This window comes from Apteryx rowi, unplaced genomic scaffold, assembly GCF_003343035.1.
Source record: "Apteryx rowi isolate R43461 unplaced genomic scaffold, aptRow1 scaffold_31, whole genome shotgun sequence".
Taxonomy (NCBI): domain Eukaryota; kingdom Metazoa; phylum Chordata; class Aves; order Apterygiformes; family Apterygidae; genus Apteryx; species Apteryx rowi.
In genome coordinates this window covers 838476-862608 of record NW_020449530.1, presented here as the reverse complement: position 1 = coordinate 862608, position 24133 = coordinate 838476, and the positions used below count along the sequence as shown (strand labels likewise).

The following is a 24133-nucleotide window of genomic DNA, read 5'->3' as shown; positions in this document are numbered from 1 at the left end:
TATTCTATATTATAACTGGCTTGACAAGCAGCCCATTACACAGAGGAAAAAAAAAAAAGAGCAATTAAGTAAAGAAATCTGTGTTTGTGTGGGAGGAAGGGTCACAAAATAGAAGTCTCCTTTTTGAATGAATGTTTATCATATTCGGCAGTTTCCAAATTCAGTCTCTGCAAAGGAATGTTACTATTTTTATTAGAGGTTCTTTATGTAATAAGTCGTGTTTGCACAGTGGAACATTTTCTTTCACCAGGATTTTATGACTTCCCCACACCAGAAGTGTAAGCAAAGATGTAAATTACTGAGATTCTTTTGGAAAATATTAGGGCCATAACTTAGCTTCTCTTTCCTTTCAGCTCTCCCAGTATGAATATGATTAATTTATTTTCTGTTGTAATTCATATATTACCTTTTTGTATTTTAAATGCAGCTCTACTCTGAAACCCAAGACAGGCTTTTAGAGAAAAAAAAACAGTTCATACTGTCCCAGAGAGGGATAAATCAGTTGCTTAGAATACTGACGTAATGACTTCCCTCGTCAACTATGCTGCCATGGGATTTACAGGTAAAGATTTTGTTTGTTTCAGATTTGTGCAACATCACTGATTTTAAAGATAACAGAATGACTTAGTGCCTGAACAAATGCTCACTCTCACTCCTGATATTATAATATACATGACTGCAAGTTCAGACCTTCAGCTAATAACTATTGGCACACAAATAGACACTAGCTCATTCTCTTACACTTATATTGCTCCTGCATTACTAACAGGACTAAAAAGGCAAAATCTGACTTTTTACAGACGTTAGAGATGACCAATAGTTCGGAAACAGATGTGTCAAAGAGATGGTGACATTTCATCTGTTGCCAGAATCTCCTGCCCAGAACGACACAGTGAAGTTTCCACTGCAGTGTCTGTAGCTGATGTACAGCAGCATGCCTGAATATGGGTGGCAAAATATAGACACTGATTCCAAAAGAGTGAATGAATTTTCACTATCTGGACTGCGGTAAATAGAGAAAATAAATAACAGCCCAAATAAAATGTACATTTGAAAGTGATGTCCTTTAAGCTGATTGGGTTAGAAATGTGGGTGAAAGAATGTTTTAAAGAAATTTACTTTGGTGAAGTACCGTTAAGTCAATCCTGTTGAAAAGGCCTAACTTAGGACTTTTCTCTGTTCACAGGGATATACAGGCTTGATTATCCAGTCTGTTCCACCATTTATGTGGCTTACTATAACTGTATATAGTTATACAACAATACCCAATCAAATATCCTCACTCTCCTACATCTGTGGCAAATTGTGTTTGATAGAATTTTGGCGTTCTTTCCTCACAGAGGCAAATAACCATACAAAGTGCAAAGCAGTGGAGAATAGTTGTAAGTGGTTTGCTATGAGAGGGCTGCTCTTCAAAGGAGAATATCACTAATATTCCCATTTGTCATCCCACCCTTTGGCTATGGTTCTACATGATGCCAAACTGAGATGCCTAAAGGGTTGCAACATAACTGGTAAGAAACATAACCTGAAAGTCTCCCCAATCCTAGTTCTTTATCTCTTGCTTCTTCTGGAAGGCCTCAATACTACAGTCAACAAGCCAAGTAGACAGGAGGGAAAACCTGACAGCTGGCTTAAACAGGAGGCACAAGGGAAGAGGAGGAGAAAAAACTGGATGCTTTGTATCCCAGGTACCAAAACCTGAAAAAATGCACTTTCACTTGAATGTGCCAAATAAACTTACAAAACCCTCTGCTGGTTTAAACCACAGACTGCTTCAAACAACATCTGGAAGTTTAAACAGCTGGACGTTATGGCCTTTTGATACAGTAAAGGCCATTTATGTCTGATTTACATTTGGGACTTTAAATACTTGCCTTTCCCATGGTTTCAGTTCTTTTTCAGTAGAAGACAGAGTAGGAGGAACTACTTGAATTGAAGTAAGACCAAAAGCAAAAATGTAAACAAAAGCTATAAACTACTCACTCATAACTAAATCAATAGTAATATGGTCATCTTTCTAGTTTGATTTCCCAGCACATACAGTCCAATTCCCCTAAGTACAGTACTGCACTTTGAGGGGAAAATGTTGAAATGCCACTGGACCAGCTGATTATTTCTTAATGAGTTCTGCAGTTTCAGAGGATACGGAAAAGCAACTGAACTTCAGACCTGTTGAAATATGTGTCCTGCTGGCTAAACACACTTGAGGATCTGAAAAAGACCTTTCCTATATTTTTTTGCATACCTTGCACACATTGGCACTCATAGATTTGACAAAATAACATGAGCAAGGACAGTTTGGAGTAAAAGCACACAATGCGGCAATTTAGAGCTGGTGAAAAGTGTCAGATGAACCTTCTGGTACAACACAGCAGCCTCTAAGTGTATTCAGTCCTTGAGAATATCAGTTGTGATGGTAGTTGCTGGACTGAGAACTGAGTCTTACTCCTCAATGGCTACTGTGTAGCTGGCTGGCTGGAAATGATGTTTAGGCACTACTAACTTGGAGGGAATTGGAGCCAGCATTGTAGAAGCAGAAGATGTTCTGTCAGTACCAATCCCCACAATCATCTAGTCCTTTGGAGTTTTTTTGTTTTGTTTTGTTTTGTTTTTAATGTTAGCCAGAAGCAGTGTGGCTAAATACATTTTGAAACAGGAAAAAAGTCTGACCCATGTTACTCAAAAAGTTCAGTGGTGTGGTTTGTCTTTTCTATTTTTTTAATAGCAAAGCATTGACCATCCTTTATTAAAATGTGCTCTGCTTGCTTCCTCCCTGCCCAAGCTAATATGCTTCTATAATGCTTCTCTGGCTTAATACAGCTCTTTTTAGCTGCTGATTTTGGTAAGCATCTTGTTAATAGCCTGCTTGACATGGGTGGTGGAGCTTCGTCTCCGAGTCTTGCCCTGCACCATCTTTCGACGCCGTACCTCACGACACAGCTCATAGAAGGCCTCCATAATGTTGCCTTCTCCTGTGCAAGCAGAGCACTCATAAAATGCACATGCTAGTTCTGTGGCCAGCTTTTCACCTTCCTCTGTGCTGACCTGCCTGGAGTGATCCAGATCTGCTTTGTTGCCCACCAGGATCAGAGTGACGTTCTTGGGTTTTTTAACTTCATCCAACAAGTTCTTAAGTGGCAGCATTTCCTCAAAGCTGCCTCTGTCTGTGATGTCGTAGACCAGCACAAAGCCTTCACCCCACCGGACATGTCCTTCTTTCTGAATGGCATCCTCCTGTTTTGAAAAGACAGACACCAGCCTTTAGAATTCAGTTTTTGGAAAAAGACAACAGCCCTTCAGATAGATGTTGGCCCCCAAAGCCTGCAAAGCCATGTCCATCTCCTTGACTTTGTACTCCACACACATCACCTTTTTTATTGTGTGGCACTCTGCCAAGGTGTCAAGGGCTACCTGTGGGCATGGTGGTAGCAGGCAATCAGAACTGGGTCTCTGTTAAACAATATCCAGCATGTGGACTGCGTAGGACTGTTCAGTGTGAGTACCTGCCACATTTTCAAAGCAAGGAGGGCTGGCTGAGACAAAACTGCTCTAAACTTTGGTGGGCATCATTTACTAGGTGACATTTATGTGGGCACATGTGTAGGTCACCCAAGCCTCTGGCTGTTGAGCTTCATCAATTGACTGTATAAATAGACTGTGACTTTGTGCATAATAATAACATGTGTTGGACTGGCCCAGAATCAAGGAATGAGAACAAAATTATTTTAATGCTAGTGTAAATTCTGCCTTTGTTTGTTCTTCCTGTGTTTTAAAACTTTGAATGGGGTTCCTTACAGAAGGGTCTGGATCCATCACAGTGGGTCTGGCAGCAAGCTGATGGTGGGGACGAGGGCGACTCTGCTCATAAGCAAATCTCAGTCTCCAGAAGTGGGGTATGCCTGCCACCCATTACACAGCTACCACTGCACTCCCCTTCTCTACTGTCTGTCCCAGTCAAGGTATTGGATATTAATACATATAGCCACACACCTGACCAGCTGTGTCTAGTATCTCCATGGAAACCACTTCATCATCAATGGTAGCTTGGTGACGATATGTAGACTCTAAAATAAGAACACATTTTGCAAAATTTATTAAAAGAAGGTGATTTTTCCTATCTTCCTTATGGCCACTCCAGCACAAGACACGTGATATGATATATAGCTTCACTAAATTTCACTTGTTGGAGCTCTTCCAGCCATTCTGGAGCACACTCAAGTCCTGCTTTCTACAAATGAGAGTCTTTTACCTCTTCCYATATGACAGTGGAACTCTTTCTTTCAAATGTTTTGTATCTACAGCAGGCTGTACCTGTGGACACTGTACTCTGCACCCCCAAAAAAGATAATCTCCTGCAGTAAAGAGATCTGCAAGGCTGCAGGCAATATTTCATGTTCACTCATAGGAATATGAAAATTCACTCAAAAGCTGCTGCTCTCAAAGTATCCAGATCAAAAGCTTGTCACTGCTTAGCTCGAAATATGACAAGACCAAAACTGGTATGGTTGCAGATCAGGGACCTATTCAGGCTAACCACTAAGCACAGGCCTTATACTGTGATAAAATTACAGAACAGTTAGCTATTTTAGGAATGTCTCTTTGAAACATGCTGAAATCATCACATTCCCCTCTCCTAGCAAGGGCTCAGGCACTGGTTTCCCTGTTCATGATTTATAAGAATTGCCAGTGGGCATTAAGCATTCACACTATGCTACAGGAAAAAGGAACCTGTTTACTGTGTCTCAGGTTCTGGAGCCAGGCAACTAATCAGAAACCTAATGCCAAAAGGACTTGTTTTATCTTAATGAGCTGGTATGTTAAGTTTGATAGCATTTGACCTAAAACTTGGAAAATCATCTGTGCTAACATTCAGATTTATTACTGTTGCTAGCTTGCAGATGTCCTATATCAAAAGGCAAATGCATATGTTGTAAAACTGTGGGCAGTGACTATGAATGCTTTGCATTGTCAGAGATGCAGTTCTTTTATTTGGTGCAAATCTCCTCAATGGGAACGAAGGATAAGTTAAAGGAAGCACATTTCTTGAATCAGAACTTCTGAAAGGGTGTATATTTTGTTGAATGTCTTTTTTTTTAATCTACTTAAGAATGTCACCTCTTTATAATCATGAATGTTTGAATGATGTAAGTGTTATGAACACTTACATCCCAAAACAAAACTGTCATTTCCCTCCTGTGCCACCCTAATTGCTTTAAGTAGTACAGCTGCATCTAGCAGGGACAAATGGTCAATTTAATTAGGCAGATGGCAACCAGTCTTGCTGCAGGGTTTCAGGCAATCAAGGCCAGATTTGTGTAGGCAGTAAGGTCCCCTTCTGTTTAGTGCAGCAAGGTTGCTGAAGGAGTTGTATTCCTACCTTTATGATCCTGAGGATATACCTACAGAATAGAGTAAGAGAAGTTTAAGTTTCTCATTATGTTTTCTTCCTCCCTCCCTCCTGCATGTCCTCCTAGCTGCAATGATTCCCTCAGGGGAGTGCAGAAAAGCAGAAGCCCTAGCTTGGTGCGGAAGCTGCAATGATGCCTCCTTAGCAAGTAATTTCAGTAGCTAAAATGCTGAGTGCTAGGCTGGGGCTCCCTGTGCAGCACTCCATGTCTAAGGTCACTTAGGAATTTATGCCTCATTTCTTTAGGGCAGAGTGGTGTGAAGAAGGGACAGTTCTTTGAGTGAATAATGTGATATCGGCTCCTTAGTCATTTAGGCCTTGTAATGCTTATATGCCTTCAGCCATCTGGCCCAGCTAGACAAGTAGCTGTTGAGAATGAGTCTGCCCAATTTGAGGAACTGCTTATCCGTCCATACTTGCAGTGTATCTATGAAATGTGTTTAAGGATGCGGAGTGTGGTAGGCTGTTCTCCGTGAAACTGGAGAATAAATCTCAAGGAATAGACTCACGCCTGCTGCAGAAAAGCAGCATGATTCTTAAAGGCAGCTGAGTTCTCAAAAAAGGATTTTGCACTGTAAATATAACTCACTTTGGCTGCCCACCTTAGGGTGGAATTTGGTCCTGGATGAGTAGCACTGATTTGGGTCAGATTACTGTAAACATATCTTAGTGAAAGTGTGTCTGTTCCTGTGCTTTGGAATGTGCTGTAGCTGGGTAAATTTTAATGAGGAGTGCAAAAACAGCTGGATTTCTAAAGCATTCCTGGTGTAATTGCAGGTATGGGTTCTTCTTTAAGGGAACACAAATATCCTAAGAATCTGGTGATCTAGTGAGTTACAGGCCCTGAAGTCTTGAATTCCAGTTAGGTGATGTTGAATGCCCTAAAGCCTTAACATCCCAGAGCACCTTACGTATGCATTGCCTTGCTTTGGCATTTGTTAGTATCATTTTCCCTGTGCCCCATTGTATTTTGAGACGTTCAACCAGAGAGAAATTAGGTGACTTTAGATACCTGCTGGATCCCTGACTGAAACCATCTACAGTGCAGGTGTCTGTCTCCGCTAAGTACCCTTGACTCCTATTAGAGCTGATGAAGTAAAATAGGTGTTGGGTATGGTTTGTCTGATCTCTTTTCCAGGGATGAATCACACCTCAGAAGCAGTTAGAAGTCTAAAATTGATCTGATGAATCCAAGCTCTAAATATCTTGTCCTTGCGTCATCATGGTCAAGTAGAAAGGGCAGAAGTGTAACACTGTGTGCCAGTGATCTTCCTGATATAGGCTCCTGAGATTATGGGCAACTTTCTGAGCTCCAGAACATCATTTGTATCAACCGATGACTAAATATTTTATCTTTAGTTATATGGCTAAAACCTCATAGATGGAAAATAAACTTCACAGCTGTGTTTTGCTATCCATACACTCAGTGTCAGAACTGAACCAGCCTCAAAGCAGAACCAGTGATCTGTTGATGACAGAGCCATAGTATGCCTGACACTGTTAGCAATGGGGAAATACAGTAGTCATATTCAACCGTTTGCCATATTTCAATATAAGTAAGTAAATCTGACCCATTTTTGTTGGCTTTGAGGTGTAATAGACTTCTGTTTGTATTCCCAGTAACTGGATAAAAGGTGTTGCTGACTGTGTTGCTTTGACAGCTGACATCGTTGTTTTCAAGGTCCCACTTCGGTTAAAATGCTGCAATCCCCTAGTACTCTTGTTGTGCAAAGCACTCTTGGTTCTTGCAGGTCCATCTTTTAAGAAATTAAAGCTTATTCTAGAAACATTTAGACTCTGTCAAGAGGCCCGACAAATATGTTGGAAGCAGTACCAGTTGATTTGTTTTTCAGTCTGAAATATATTGCCACAATAATTCATTAATGGAAACTTAATAAAATTTCCAAATTACCACATCTGCAAAATAGTTTTGAAAGAGGAAATAATGACCTTTGTAAAAGGCAAAAAATATTCTTTTGCCTTTTACAAAATCTCTTTCTATTCTTTTGAGCAGAATGATTAAAAAAAATTGCACAAAAAACCTCCTAAATTTATACAGAGAAAATTTGATGTCCATGATCCGCAGAGTACCCATAGATATGGATATTCAGTTACAGCTTGATCATATCTCATCCCTGTGCTATGCTTATTGTGACATATGCAGTGGAGTCTGTAGGACTTAGACGGTCATTTATCAAATCTATTTGTACAGGACTATACTGATCTAATCAATAGATTTGTTCCAGAAGACTACATTTTACTGGGGAAAAATTATCATCTGATAAGTAATTGCTAGATCTTGTTCTATATTCACAGTGATGTAAAGATCTGACTTCAGTACCTCTTTATTTTGAAAAGGCAGTGTATAGCAGGGGTATGGCACAGSTCTGTGAGAAAATATTTACATAGTAATGGTTTACTGCTTTTAGGAAAACACAGTAGGAGCAGATAAATCACTTAAGACGAAGCAATGACATACACCATTCTACACTTAAATTTAAGCAACAGCATGGTCTCCTTTTTTTGCTTTTAAGTACAGAGAGATACAAACTTCACTTGCATTCAGAATTTAGTTCATTTTAATCAAAAAAAGGTAAACCAGTAACTTTGGTCTCATGGTGGCTTTCAGACAGTTGGAACTGAAAACTGCCAGGGATCCAGAAAAAGAGCTTTTTGTGTGACAATTATAGCTGAGTTTCCAGACCAAAAAGCTACAGCTATTAGGGTTGAACTTTTGAGTTAAAGTCTTGTTCAGTGATGATGCAGGAGTATGTTTAAAAAAGCTAAAAATTCCCTTAATTATTTCTGATACAGGTTCTCGGTTCCCCCGCTCCCCCACAAATAAACTCCCTGCTCATTTAGACTCTCACGATCTTTGACTTTCATCAGAATGGCACCTGGTGCTATCACATTTGAGAAAAGTGACTTTGACAGCCCTTCAGGAAGACAATTTACCTCCATTTTACTAATCTTAGTGTTGTCTGATCTTGTTCTCCAGAGCCTTGCCTCAGTCTGCCTTTGTGAAACCTGTCCCCCTCTACATGTCCCTGTTGCTCCAGGGACCTGTGTCACCTCTTATACAACCCTTGTAACCAGAATAAACCTTCCCARCTCCCCAGGTCTTTCCTGCCTTCCTCCTTCCCCCACCACTAGCTCTACTAAAAAATCATCTGCCTGTATTTTTATTCCTTGCATCTAGCTGCTACTTCCTCCATTAGTTACCTTATAGGAGGCCTTTTATTCTGCCACCATCACTGAATTTACAGGAATCACAGTTCAGCCCTTGCCATTTAGAACATAACGCTAGCACACTGTGTTCCATGTTGGGCGTACCCCACGTTTCTCTTTATTATCTGATGCTGCAGATCCAAAAATAAGCAAAATTGGGTTATTTATTATATATTAATAATACCATCAGATAATGATATGCCATGCATTGCTACTGCTATCATTATTATCGTGTGTCATATAGTAAAAGAAGAAAGTTACTGCAAGAAAATCACAAAGAGCAGTGGTTTTAGAGGAGCCTACGTGACTCTGACAGCTCTAATAATTGGACTTGGCTTTTCAGCATCTTAAGTGTTTCTGCAGATGTAACCCCAAGAGTCAGGAAATACAGAAGGAAAAGTTCCAGAAGGTTGTACAGTACCCGCGATATACTTTACACTGTAAGATTATCGCACTACACAAACATTAATGTCAAGGCACAATTTTAAACCAAAATGTGGGTATGAAAGAACAAGGTGTTTGTTTGCAGTGATATTTAATTCAACTCTGGGGACTTCAGCCCACTTCACGTGCAGTCTGCCTTTGTGAATGTTGCTTTTGGAAGGGAAATGGTGATGTGCAAAAGAGTTTCTTTTCTAATTTTGCTTTTAGCTTTTCTGGCTGCCTTCTATGAGGCTACGTTTGCTGCCAACAGAGCTGTGACTGCAGTATCGCAGGCATTCCCAAACTAGTTGCATGAAAGCTGAGAGCAAGAAAGTCATGTGGCAGGCACTGCAGCCACCGAGTATGTCCCAGTGTGATGGGCTGCTTTCAGTTGCTGGGTTCAGTCCGAGGCGAAGCTCTCAGATATTTTCATCCTGTAAGGTGTTGTTAAAATCACGGGTGGCAGAGGGAAGAGACCTTACCGGTGCCAAAGCACAGGCGGGGAGAGCCCAGCCTCTGCCCTGCCTGGCTGCTAGCTGGTGCCGCTGCGCTCGCCAGGCTGCTTGCTGCCCGCGCAGGAGGGCAGCGATGGTCGGCAGGGGATGGAAGAAGCTTCAGGTGCTGCGGGGATTCATGGGGGACATTGTGGAGGACTGGGGCATGTGTGAAGAAATGAGATGAGTGCGGTGGGGAATATGAAGAGCAAATCCATGAGAAATGAGGTTTCATTAGGTTTGCTGCTTGCTGAGCAATTTGGATTCATCATATTTTCCTCTTGTCAATTAACTGGCAAGGAAAATAAATTGACAGTGCCTACAGAGCCCCACTAGACTATGAGGCTCTTGCCTTGGTATGAAAGGATCTTTTGCATCCCCAGAACTTGCTCTTCAGATAAAATAAGAGGGGAATATAAAACTAACCTGTGGGAGATATAAAACTAGCCAATGGGAGAGCAGACTTTTCTTTGCCTTGGTACTCGCAAAAAAAAAATTGCAATAAATAAGTAAATATTTTGGCCAGAAATCCTAGAACACAGAGTTTTCTTGGAAAAAATATTTAAAAATAATAGAAAATTTGTCTGCTTGCTGGCTTCTGCTGCATATATTTTCTCCTGGGTGCTAAGATTGTGGCTGCTTTGTTTGTTAGGGGTTTTTTTTTTTGGGGGGGGGGGGGAGGGAGAGAGAAGGGCAAGCGGCTGGGGGGATGGGGTGGGGTGTTACATTCCTGTTTCTAGAGCTTCTGTCCTTAACTAGCTTCTGCTGGGACAGGCAGCGAAAATGTGTACAGATGCTTAAGAAAACTGGATTTATTAAGGCACGCTAAAACACAACAAAACCAACAAAGCTGGAGCAGTGTTAAGTAGCAGAGAATAAATTTCAACCCTTCAGCTGTTTTTCTAATTTTCTGAGATAACTTTCCCACCAACACCAAGCAGAGGCATTAGTTCCTGGTGGGAATTATGTCCATGACAAGTTTAAGTCTAAATAAACCATTTCTTGCTAACTTTTTTTTTTTTTTTACTGTGGTAAGAAGTTCTTGTTAGTGAGGCTGTGTAAGTTTCACCTTATTTCTGCCAATATAAATGAAAACTAACCAGTGAGACTTTTCTCACACTTAAAACAAGCAAAACTGCGCTCCTGAAGGTGCAGAAGTAAGCACCGGAAACTTCTGCTCATCTGGAGAACATTTTGGAATATGATGAGCAAGAAAAAAGGGGGCAAAATGTTTTGCAGCTGTAACTACAGCAAGCATGGCCACTGCCATCCCCAGTTTTGCTGTGTGTATAAATACTGTGTGTAAAAAAAAAAAAAAAAAAAAAGGAGTTGGGCAGTATTTTTATTACTGGCATTAGGAATATCTTCATCTTGAGACTCGTATGAAAGAAAATAAACCTTTTTTGTTGCTGTTGTTTTTAGATAACTGCTTTCCATGTTATTTTCATCATATGAACATTTTCATGTTCATATTTCATCATTTCAAGGTTTTTGTCATGCATTTTGGGAGCCAGTGTCAGGGGTTTAAGGTGCTCCAGGTCCACATCCTTACAGACACCTCAGAGAAGTCAGGAACGCTCTTACAGCTCACTTCCATAATATGTTCAGTATAAATTCCCACTGCTGAGGAGTACAGTAAAAGTGATGCAAGATGTATTAAATTTGTATGAAGTCAAGTTGTTTAATGTTTCTACTGTTTTCAGTGGAAAAATAAAAGTCCAGGAAGATACCTACCAGGGGACAATTGGAACTATTGAGGGACTGAACCTGTTACACACTGAGGCAGAAGGAATGAGTAATTTTGTTAACAAAAATTAGTTGAGGACACTAATGGCTAGAGTCTGGCTCTAAAATAAGGCTGTTTTTCAGTGAAGTACTAAGCACACTTGTCATGGTATTCCTTAAAACACAGACTGGCAGCCATTTTCCCTATTCCCAAATGGTTGGTTACCGTTACATCTCATTTTGGTAGAAAGTCAATAATGGACCACATACATTATTTCTAGTTATGTGCTTGGGTAAGCTGTAGTTGTCAACGCCTGCTCAAATGAAATACGCAGAAGACAAAGTTTTGCAAGATGATGGTCTCTCCCTTCCTCCCTCTCTCCCTCCCTCCTCTTTTGGTCACCCTGGAAAATGGTTATTTTTGATCATGAGCATATCAATGATCTGGTCTATAGCACAACGTAGACTACAGTATCCTGTTGTGCAGCAATAGGAAGAAGGGGCTGGGAGGGCAGATTTCCCCAGGCTGGCTTCCTCCTGAGGCTACTCTTCTGTCACCTGCTACACCCCAGGGCAGGATCTCTACCTAGCAGGAAGAAGGGACCATCCTTGACTGACAGTTCCTTCAGCCTATGCTTTATTAACAGCCATTTCAGTACTAGCTCTTTTGTTAAAAGTTCTGTTTGTTGCCTGGACAATCTGCCTCTCAGCTGTGCTAATGGGACATTAGTATTTTTAATGGTAGAGGCAGGCAGTTTTAAGGCAAAATTGCTGAGTGAGCCACAAGTCAAGAAAACTTGAAATTTCTAAATAGAACCTGAGGTGTGGTTTGGATATTCAAAGATGTATATTTCTTCAAATCATGATCTGCTTCAGTGAAAGCAAACCTGGGGATAATGTTTGTATTCAGACTGTATTCCAGCTGTCCAGACAGCATGAGTGTTAGCCGGATAAACTAGAGAGCAAAGACAGTCCTTGAGGCTGAGGTAAAGAATGGATATAAACCTCTTTCTTTTTTTCCATCTGTGCATCTCCCTCTAACTGAAGTGAATGTGTTAATATTTAGATTGTAGGAAATACATAATTTCAGTTATTACATTTCCTGGATTTACAGGATGATTTTGAGGAAACCAGCAAAGAAGAAGGCATTCTCTTTCACCTGTGTGGTGATACTTAAAAGTAGGGTAATGGACCATGACATCTGGGCTTTGCACCCTGACACAACCCCTAACTGGCAGGGGACACTTCCATTATACTCCATATACYGGAGAAGTCTTCTATTGACTGTTGCTAGCCAGAGGGCCCTTGGCACATAAGAGTATAGTGGCAGAGTCTCCGAACGTGGAGAGTCTCCTACCGGATTTGGACTATTGTCTTTAAGAAAATGTTTATCTTTATCTGTACTACTGAACTGGGGCTAAAGCGGAGAAGTTGTTCCTCCTTTCATGCCTCTATGGGAAATAGCCCAAACTCATTGGCTTGCAGTTCTTCAGTCTTAGGTTCAAGAGCCTGTAACATCAGTACTTGATTATGTATAAAGCCACAGTGAGTTGCAGATGGAGCCACATGTGGTTTTCCACTGAAGTTTTTACAGTCCCCATGCTTCAGTGAATGGCCAGGTCTATTTAGAGTTATGTCTGCTCCTTCAAAATAATGAACAGTCTTTTCTCTATCCTATTCAAATTATGCAAACTCCCATGCTTTCTGTCTTTCTGCAGCTTCATACATGGACTACTCTGGCATACATTGCTCTGCTGCTTATCTGTTCAGAGACAGTTTTTCCTTTCAGAAGATTAACAAAGTGCATGAAATATGTGAACAGCCAGAAAAAGACATCTAGGAATAGTGTGAGAAAACCAACTAACCTTTAGAAAGGTCAACCAAAATATTAGCTCCTTAGTTGTTAATATTTTATAAGTAGACTTTTTTGCTTAAAAAACAGTCTTTGGAGAAATGCTTGGTATTTCTGTGAACCCTTGATATGCAAATCTTAACTTTATGAACATCAGCTACTTAAAGGATTCACAACTCTTCTGTGAGGTGAAGGATTTTATAGATGAGCAGAAGGCAGAGGGACTGAAGCTTGCCCAGAGCTCTGCAAAAAATCAGTGACAGAATTGAAAAAAGAACGGAGGAATCCTGTCTTCTGCACTTCCTTGCTGTTTTTTTTCCCCTTCCTTATACATTCAAAATGGATGTTTTAAGAGCCCATGCCTCAGAAGAGCCCCTTACTCTCCCGTCAGCATGTAAAAGTGCTAATACAGAACAAAGGACACAACCCAGTTCATAATGCCATGGCTGAGTGAAGCTCCCAGGCCAGCTGTGTGTGGTGCCTCTGTTTTCCATGTTCAATAGAGTTCTCCCAGAGAGCATCCCACAACCTGTTCTGGTGTGTGTGTGTGTGTGTGGGGGGGGGGGTTGTTTGTTTTTGTGTGTGTGTGTTAAGTCTTGGGTATCCCAGTTCCATTTCTAGTTAAGTGAAATACCCTGAATTATATTAGAACAACGAATGTGTTCTTGGTGAGAATGCTACAAAACTCATTTTAAAAAGCACCCACTTAGCCATAGCTATAATCAGTTTTCTTCTTTCATTATCTGATCCAGAAGATTCTCCCTGTCTGTCATGGCTTATGGAGAAAGATAATTTGCTCTTGCCTGTAAAGTATTTTGCAGGCCATCAGTGCTGTCTCTCTACTGATGTGACAACTCTTTGGGCTTCCTCTTCCTTTTCCCCAGGAAAAAATAAATTGTCCAGTTCCCTTGACGATTTACTGATAACTGATTCATCATTTCCAATTTTAAAATTAGTCTCACTTCTTTGATTGCAAGCCACAATATCTCTCCATCTTTGAGTTTAGCTGATGGCACCCTAAATGCTGCGTTCTAGGCGCTGCCACTAGCTAACAGGGGAAAATCACTGAGATTCAGACTGGCACTGAGAGTAGCAGCTATTCATAGCAGCCTTTAAAATCATGATGTGAAGTCCTGGATCACTGAAGTTCATGGGGGTCCTGCATTCAGGCCAAGGCTTTACTCATGGAGGCTGCGCATGTGCATAGGTGCTCATGAGCCCTTATGCTGTAATGTGGCCAAATGGTGGCCAAATTAAGGTCTCTGCCCCTTCATATGACGACAACAGGACCCCAGTTTTCTGCTGAGATTTGATATATTTTTTTTTATCCCCTTGGAGTATGTCCATCCCTGGGAAGATGCTGGCTGGCAGGTATTAGGCATTTATACTTCTGGTTTTGTGGCGACAGGCTGAGTGGGGTCTGGCCACGAGAGGACGGCCTCCAGCAGCACGGCTGCCTGCTGCATGCAGGCTGCAAAACCCTCCACCAGCCCACCTGCCTTGGTGGCAGGCAAATTGTTGGCCTGTCCTTACCCGGTTCCTGGCAGGCAATACTGAAATGGTACATGGGAATGTTTGTCTTCATATTTTTTTTTTCTTTTTTTAAATAAATCTGTCAATAGAGCCAAACTAAAATACAGTATAAATATTTCCAGTTCTGTTTTAAATCCACTACAGACATGTTGCTGATGTTTGTGAAGCGCTTTAGACTGTGGGTTAAAAGGTGCCCCAACCAGGCCAAGTGTCTTCAGGCCTTCTAACACCACAGTGAACTTGCCTATTAATTTGTGAGTTGTATTCTATTTAAAAACATACAGACGTCAATGAATTTTGGTAAAATCCATGTGGTAACCCAATCCCCTTTTTCCGTATATATTTAACTAGCTAAAGAAGACTAAGTTGAATGCTGCATTCATATACTCAATATTTTAGAAAACATCTGTATTTTTTAAAATGTGCAGTTTCCATCTATCAGTACATAGAGCTCTTTCTTTAGACCTTCTAATTTTGGTGTATAAATGGGATAGTTGTGTGATTTATTATAAAAATTGAAATTGGAAACACATTCACCTTGGCAGTGATAGGTAACCAATTAGCCTGAATGATTAGGCACCACTAAAAAAAAAAAAAAGGCAATAAAAAAAAACAACATGGCACGATGGTGACAGTGACTTGCCAATTAAGCAGAATTAATAGAGAAGACAAGGCTGATGGTTAAACTCTCTTGGAAAATGACCTCTGCTGCAGCTGCTCCCTTGGCTGAGAATGGTAAAAAAGCACAGTGGTGCATATTTTTGTGAAGAGCACTGCTGTCATACAGTGGCTTGTACAGATCCAGCACTATGCACAGAAGAGCCAGAGTTGCAAAGCCCTGACTTCAGTGGGAGCTCYTTGTGCCAAGGCTTGCAAAATTTGGTAATGATGTTCTTCATTCATGCTCATCCCTCCAGAAAATCTTATTTTGTAGTTTATAATTTTGGTCCTGGAGACACAGCAGTATGTCCAGATGCTGCTAAAAATATGGTCCTTAATTTTTGTTTGGTAGGTTAAAGTAGTAAAGAATAGCTATGTTTATATGTGTGTGTGTGTGTGTATTTATATCTATCTATCTATCTATCTATCTATCGATATATTTCTCTCCAGTTAAAATGTGCCATCCTTGGATTAAAAGAGGACAAGAATTTTTATGCTGATGCTTAGCTTAGGACGCTGCTGAATTTCCATCTTCAAGCTTTCCAGAGCTTGGTGAAAGCTTTCCTAAAAATAGGAATTGTCTGGGGATTCCTTGCGTCAGAGGGCTGATGGGTGGTTGAGAACTTTGTATAAGAAATAAACCACAAACACGACATTTTTGTCACAGCCCCAGTGATTCTGGCAAAAATTCCTGTTGCTTAGTAGCTAGCAAGTTTGCATCTGTTTTACTCCTACACTTTCAAAATTACTTGACAAACYTGCTGCTTCTCAGTGCAGGATAAATGGATCTCACTGACACAACTTGAACTTTTTAATCAGTGGAATATATTGATATCACTTTCTTTCCACACAAATGCCAGTCCATTACTCCTAAGAAGAAACGTATCTATTTTTGCCAAACTTCTCAATAAATTCAGCTATGCAATGTGTACAGATAACTGGATACTGTAAGTCACCATGGCATGACTATGATAAAGACAGAAATGCATTCTTTAAAGTACTGTTTCTCAAAGCTTTTGAAGGCACAATTCCTTTCTGTTTGATCTCTGAAGGCCTGAATAGTGGTTAGAATTTCATGAGATTTTTCTAATACTTCAGAGCCTCCTTTGAATCCTGTTGTGATCCATTGTTTGAAAAACAGTATTTTAAAAAGACTGCTGCAAGTGTTTGGCCAATTCTGCCTCTAAATGCTTCCACCAGAGATTGTCAATAACCTGTTTCTTAATAGCAGCAATAGTTCTCTTTTTGTGTGTGTGTTTCTTAAACATTATCCTCTGAGCAACTTAAAGCACTTAGCTTCACAATAGCTGTGTTAGACAATTTAAGCTGTTATCCTTTAACCTGGATGAGAATGTAGAATTTGGTAAGCCAAAAGAAATTTAGTTTTTGTATTTTATTGGTATAGGAGTGTTGCCTGTACGAAAACTTTCCATGTTGCAAATAGAAGACGACTAGATTCCTGAGGGTCATGGTTAATTCAGAGTTGTATTCATTTGTAAAATTGCAACACATGTCAAGTCTTGTATACAGAAGAGGAGAGACTTTTCTTAATGGGGCAAAAACTAATAAATCTTTCAGCGTGCTAATATCCTAGTTTGTGTGTTTAAATGAGGCAATAAGGATATTTTTGCATGCAGCGTTCCTGTAAGACATAAATGAAGTTAGACTACATTGATACAAAAAACTTTAGATACTTGTATTGTCAAGCTCTGAAAATGATCCATCAATGATAGAAATGTGAAGTTTACCCAATAAAATATCATACATTATCCCACTATGTAGTACAGGACAGGTGACAGGTATAGTGCACTGATGAATATATTGATATTAGCAGATAAAAGATATATTTGAGTTCAGGGTTAGTTCTGAGGATTGTTTTCCTGAGATGAGCTTTCTGATATCTGTCAATCATTCAGAAAAAAATACTGAGTATGATACTGGATGCTTTGCTTTGTTGAAGGAGCTGCTTGAATTTGGCAATGAAGCGTATTAAACTTGTTTGCTTCTGCTGTGCAAGTTTATATTGTTCTCTAGCATATCTTTAGTGAGACCTCTTACAGAAACAAGCCCAACAGAGAAACAGGCATTTAACTAGAAAATCTTCATTTGACTCTCAAAAGGAAGTTTAAGAAGGAGGTGGCAATGGATTGTAGGAGAAAAGGAAATTTCCTGGCCCCTTACTGCATGTGTGAATTATTTAGTTCTGAAGTTTTGAAGGTGGCTTCTAAGATTTGGTTGCCTTGTTTCAGACTTCTTGGTCTGGATTTTCTATGGTCCTGAGCATTCAAATATATGCTAATTAGGAAATACTAAGAACTCTATTGGCCCAAATTTTCAAGAGGTCTGTAATTCAGAGCAACTGTTTGAAATCTAAATTTAAGACAACCGTGCCAACTTTTCAAAAGTGCCAAATGCAACACAACTGAGGGGGAGCTATGGAGAGGAAAGTGTTGATGTGCTTTTGATGACTAGTGTCCCTATCTGGTCACCTTAACATTGAGACATGTTTTTGAAAGCTGGGAACTAAAATACTTACCTAAAGGTAGGTAGAGAGCAAGTAACTATAAAATTATTTGTTTTCCTTGCTTTTTTGAGATCTGTATACCAGATTTCTTCCTGTTCAGCAGTTGCTGATTGGGTTATCCATGAGCAGAAAACTGATTGCACACTAAGTATTTTAATTTTTAGACTGAAATACTTACGCAATTGCTTTCAGTGGCAAAATTCCCACTGAATTCTGTGTGGGCAGAATTTTGCCTCGTATATTAATTCAGCTTTCATTTGAGTATGTTAGTGCTTCTCTATACTGTCATCTTAGCTAATAATTTGTCCCAGCTTTAAATGACCATAGAGGTTTTTACAGCAAACTTAAAGGTTGACTGAGACCTGGAATTTTAACTCAATGATTTTCCATTACTTCACCCATGTTATTATATATAGTATGCCACATGTGTATAGAATAAAATGTAACCTACCTAGTGTCGGGTCATACTCCCAGATGAACCGTTTGGTCAGGAAGCGTACAACGAGAGCTGGAGGAACAAAAAGATTACACATGAGATGCACAAGCCATCAATTCATCCAATTTTTAAAGTTTCACACAGAAAAGCTTGCTGGCAAATGCTCAAGTCACAGCTCTTCTGTGAGTAGAATTCAATGCTGCTGTTGGGAATAGTCAAGGTCTTTTCAATGTTCAAGGCCCACTTACACTTTTAGAAGGGGGAATGTTTTTAAAAATAAAAAAAAACCCTAACCATTTACATTTAACAATGTAGAACAAATGGTATCAGAAGGTTTTCAATGACAGACTCTAATTTTATTTTATTTATTTTTTGTCATGATAGCTTCTATCATTAAAAAGATGAAACAACCCTTCATTTGCAGTGCTATGAGCAGATAACATTTTAAAAAACATTAATTCTTTTGGATGCTTTAAATCTTTCATGGCCAATGGGAAAAGGGTTGGCAGGTTTTGAACCAGGATGCTTTGAAATGTCAAAACCAGAAGTGTTCAAAATCTTTTAATTCTTCAAAATCTTTCCCTTCAGATTTTAAATCTTGTGAGGCAAATATATAATTAGCTAAATAGTTTGCTTCTGTATTTCAGCATACTTTCCTTGCAACTATTTATCTTCCACATTTTGCGTATCTGTCACTGTGAGCAATCAGCTATAACATCTTAAAATTATGGTCAGCAAATATAATTAATGAATTTGGAAAAGTATAAGTAAAGCTTTGAATTTTAGAGCACTGGATAAATAGTTCTCAGTTTCAGTTTATGGAGTAAAATCTTGCTACTTATATTCTTATACACAATTTTGCCTGTCCTTTCACCCCTCATACTTGCACTCCAAAGGTTTTGTCAGGATATTGATTAAGTTTTAGCCATCTAACTTAAAATCAAGAAGTGCCTTGAATTTCTAGTGGTGTAAATGAACCATTCACCACTGCCAAGTATTCAAAATCCTTTCTGCATTTCTAAGATGGGGATGGAAACATCACTGCATTAGCAGCAAATGCAGTGATTTCAGCTATAGGAAAAGCTTTCCAGGTTGTCAGCCTTTGGGACTGTGTTCTGTTCTTTTTTTCAGTTGCAGGTGGCCAGCTGAAGGTGACATCTAAACCCAATTCTGATTCTTCTTGAAAAGAAAGCAATAGGAAGACCCAGCATCCCTTATTTCTGTGCCCAAGAGTAGGACAAGGCTCAAAACTCAACAGAACAAACCTAATTGTTTACAGATTTACAGAAGAACATGAGTTATTGGGAAGACTTAACTATGCCTTGTGCTTGGAGGGGGTAGTTAGAAGCTGATACCAAGGAACTGAGGTCAGTACACAAGAGGCAATTTCAAATCAGGGTTATTTGACAGGTGAATGTGGCAATTTTCATCCAAAGTAACTTTTCAAGTCCTAGTCCTAATGTGGGTATCATTAAACAGGTAGAAGATATCTCTGTAGCTTATTTTCAATCTGTAATGATGTCTGTACCAGGGATTTTCTTCTACATTTTACCTCAGCTGGAATAGTTTAAGCATCTTGACATTTCAAAAGTTGGTCATAACTGTTCTCTAATTGCTAGTAATTGGTTCTCTAATTGCTAGTAAAATACACAGCATGCTTGGGGTTCCTCCACCCCCCCCCCCAATTTTGACTGGGGAAGTTATGCAGGGTAAGAGTTTTTCTGACATGCATTCAGAAGGCTCCTTAGCACATTCCTTTTAAAGAAAAAGGTTTGAAAAATGCTTCCAGGAGTACTGTAGCTCCTTAAGGTGATAAGCTTGCTTGCCTGAGGGTGCAGAACAAATAGCACTAGATCTCTTTCAGCTCATCCATCCTGGATGCACTGTGGTTTTCACAGATGCTCAGGATGGCAAAGTATTCCCAGAAAGGGTTAGCTGGTGCAGAGAAGCTAGTAGCTTCATGCAGGCAGAGTGGGCTCTCAAGTGGACTCTAAAGAGGGAGAATTATAATTTACTTTAATTTCAGAATAGAGAATTCATGTGGGTGTAATCATGGTCTTTCTTGTTTCTCAGCTATTACTATTTTACTGTTTTTAATAAGCACCACCCATGCATACATAGCGATGCTGTTAAAGGGGAGAAGAAAACCCCACAAGATGGCCTTTATTGCAGTGCATTTGCACCCTGCTGTATTATGATTTGGGAGGGCTCCTGTGATGCCAGCTCACAGGCGGCTAGCAAAAGCGTTTCACTTGCCGTGTAACCATTTAGGCACGTGGGCATGGTCTGGTCGTCCTTCTGATTTTTCAGCTGAGCAGGGTAGCGTTTCCTGAGCCAAATACTTGTTGGTGTTTAAAAAAGCTGAAAGGCTCACATTTAATTTCTAGCCAGGCAGAAACTTGCTTTACCTGCCTTCTCATAATCACATTAAAAATAAAGCTTAAGACTTTGATATCTGAGTTCTTTCATGGACATACTCTGAAGGAGAAGCAGTGACATGCTGCCTGTGCTGCAATGCCTTATGCTGGAGCCTGGGTCTGGGCCTGGAGTAGCTAATGGAGAGAGGAAAGGCAGGGGAGAGAGTGGGGGACCTTTCCAACTGTTTTCATATTTAAACGTATTCCACTAATATGATAATCTTGTACAGTAGACTGAAATTGCTGGAGAGGAGGGTTGAAGTAATAAAGGGGACTGGAAGAAAATCAGTTAAGCACTAATGTCTGAGAGAGAGGCGGTGGACAGCAGCAGCTTGTGAGAAAAAGAGGGAGAAGAGCTGATTTCAGCAGTAGCCCTGATGAAGGAGGTGAGGAGGTGACAGGCAATAAAAAGGAAAGGTAGAACTGGACTGTGTCTGCTGAGATGAACCTGGGAGAACAGAGGTATGGTTCATATGCTGGAAGAAAAGAGACAGGCTTGCATGAGTGAAACGGAGGTGAAGAATAGGAGATCACAGATGTGAGCTCTGGCAAGGAGGGAGAAAGTAGGTTGTATTTGTCTCCAACAGGGAAGGCCTCTATGCAGAAGTAATAAATAATCATATACTTGGGAGGAAGCTGAAGGAAAGAAAGGAAGGTGGGGAAGAAGCTTGCCATACACAGGGCCAGATGGCAATTAGTTTCCCTTGCTGGCAGGTCTCAGCGGGAAGCCCAGGGAGTCGCTCACTAGGCATGGCTGATAACGAAGTACTTGCATAAGGCTTCCTTGTGCCAAGTGGAGGGAAGTATAGAGCCACCCCAGCACAACCTGGGGAGACTGAGCATCTGTTTCAGAGCCACGTGGCCTGTGCCAGTATATGTGCAGGGCCATATAGAGCTGCTGTCCCTGTGGGGCTAGCTCTGCTCAGCCTTCCCTCCCGTCTGGGCTGGCTGGTTCCTTCACTAGCAGAAGCCAGGATCAAAAGAGTTTAAACAGCCTGAGCTCAAAGTGCTCCTGCTGTCCTTCACAGCAATAGTCACAGTCCATCTTACAGTGCTTTTCCCTTCCACACGTTTTTACAAGACTGAAGATTAGTAGCTGTGTTTTACAGATGGAGAATATGAGATGCTCTTGATCCACCGTCTGCCTTGTTTATAAATGATTGCAAACTGTTTTGGACAGGAAGCGTCTTCACTTTTGTCTCATTAATGGTGCTTGGCAGCTAGGCCCCCGATATCAAGTTTTGTATTAAAACAATCTATGTGACTTTATGATCCAATTTGACTGAAAGGAGTCAATGAGAGGAGAGCTGGGAAGAGAGTGCAAGCACTCAGGCTGTCAGTGGCTAGACCAGCTTGCTGGCTCACGCTGCCTGCCCTAAAAATGATCCCTCTAGAACGCRGGTATTACTGTGGAGCCATTTGTTTATGTTGAGTTCACTTACTGCCAGATTACATCACTCTTGTTTTAGTAAAGCAACTTCTGCCAGCAGAAGAATCAGAAATGAGARCATTAAGAATTCGCTATACTTAGAACTATAGTACTCAGATTTCTGCCTTTGGCATAAATGACATTTCAAGCAAGGTAATAAAACTTACTAATGCACTTAACAATGCTGCATATAAAGAACTGAGATGGGAGCAACTTCCTTCACATGCATAGCGTAGGTGTGTGCACCCTGTTTTGTGACCCATCAGCTTTGTTTAGACCAGCTTAACTCTAATATTGGTAATCAGCTGAAAATACCCCAACACATGAAAAAAAAAATCCAACTGCAGTGGTTTGATTCAAATTAATATTGAGATTGTCTGAAATGCATTATTTTCTGATTAAATTAGATGACTAATTCCAGTGTTAATATTAAAACAGTCATTTCCAGTGCTCATCTATGAAGAGAGGAAATGCACTTTGAAGCACGCAAGATTCAGCTTCATGCAGTACCTCAGAGAACTGAATTTCATGGTCTTGCACTGAGACTATTCCAGGCCCTTCCCTGAACATTTACGGCTTGTGAAACACATGAGCGTGCAGACTTAGAAGGAAAGAATCTCCAGCAGACTGTAATTTGGATTCCTACTGTGCTTTTCGGAGACATGACCGTTACCTAAGGGGATTGATGTAATGTCCCAGCAAAGGAAGAATAGACTCATGTCTCCTTCTGCCTTTACTTACACTTGCACAGGGTTTATATTAGGGTAGAACTTGTCCTGGGACTTTCACTCACTCATGTTAACCTTCTGCCTTAGAAGTTATTCTTGGAGAAGAAACACGACTATCTGTCAAATACATTCACAGTGTAGCTCCATTGAAGACAATGAAGTTATACCAGGAATTAACTTGGCATATAAACTGAGACTGTCAACCACATAATTAATCAATCTTTGGGACGTATGTGGCTGAGTCCCTTACTCAGCTTTAAAAATCTCAGCCCACATCTTTTGGAACATTTGTTTTTGAAACCATTGAATCTTGCTTTAGATCTTTGTTTGGATTTAGTAACATATAAATGCTCTGGCTAGATTTACAACCTGCCTGAATACATGTCTTCATGAATTTATTATTGTTCCAGCTAATACAAGCTGAGCTTATGGTGGGAGGAAGAATGGAAGCAGGGTTTCATTTGAAAAACACCCCCTCTCCCCAAAAGCTACAGAGTTCAAAGTTGCTCTAAGAAAAATAACAGTTCTCCACAGTGAAATAATTGAATGATGATTCTTTTATGCCATGAGAATTTTCAGCTATAAAAATGGTCTGAAAGTAGCCACATTATTTAACATATCAACAAGTCAGTTCCTGGTGCCATGACAATGTGTTATCAGTAAGCCATATTTGGCAAGAGGAACCAAAGTGGCTAAAACCAGTTGTTATAATGATCAAAAGGCACTTTCATGAACGAAGCAATTGATTTTTTTTATTATGTATACATATTTTTTTAGATAGTTCATCTCCTTTCATCCTCTCAGAGGCCCTTTGTGTATTGGATTTTTAATTGCCTTGGAGCACATGGCAAGCCCAAGTCTGCAGGATGGCAGAGCTCTATAGTATTTTGGCATGTAGTGTGGTACCTCTTTCAAGAGCTTCGTATCCAGTTCTGAAAGGGAATGGCTTGTTTTAAAACCATTACCATGAGACTTTTAATTTGCTTCTAAAATTGCAGTTTTTTCAGGGAAAAATATCAGTATGAACTTATCATTTTCTGATCTTGGCTATGTCGTGGATGTAAACATGCAGTCTTTGCTTCTGTCTCTGTATTCATGATCTGTATTTGACTCTGTTTTGACAGTCTCTCTGTTAATTCAGTGACATGGGGTATGAGTGGTGCCTGAGTCATCAACAGAAAGTTTTCTCTGTGCTCCATGCTCTCTTGGTCTGTTCACTGTGGTCGAGACCCAACATGCTTGCAGTAAGCTAGAAGGAAAATTTAGTGGAGCGA

At 40.2% G+C, this 24133-nt stretch overlaps 1 protein-coding gene across 1 annotated transcript in view; it reads right to left on the bottom strand.

Moving 5' to 3' along the window:
- Window positions 1-2755: 2755 nt before the first annotated feature.
- Window positions 2756-24133, bottom strand: part of RERG (RAS like estrogen regulated growth inhibitor) — a 106566-nt gene continuing 85188 nt past the window's right edge. The window contains exons 3-5 of the mRNA XM_026070382.1: window positions 18301-18357; window positions 3994-4067; window positions 2756-3237 (exon numbers count right to left, since the gene is read on the bottom strand). Of these exons, the coding sequence (XP_025926167.1) occupies window positions 2830-3237; window positions 3994-4067; window positions 18301-18357 (539 nt within the window). The 3' untranslated portion in view covers window positions 2756-2829. The remainder of the gene's footprint in view (window positions 3238-3993; window positions 4068-18300; window positions 18358-24133) is intronic.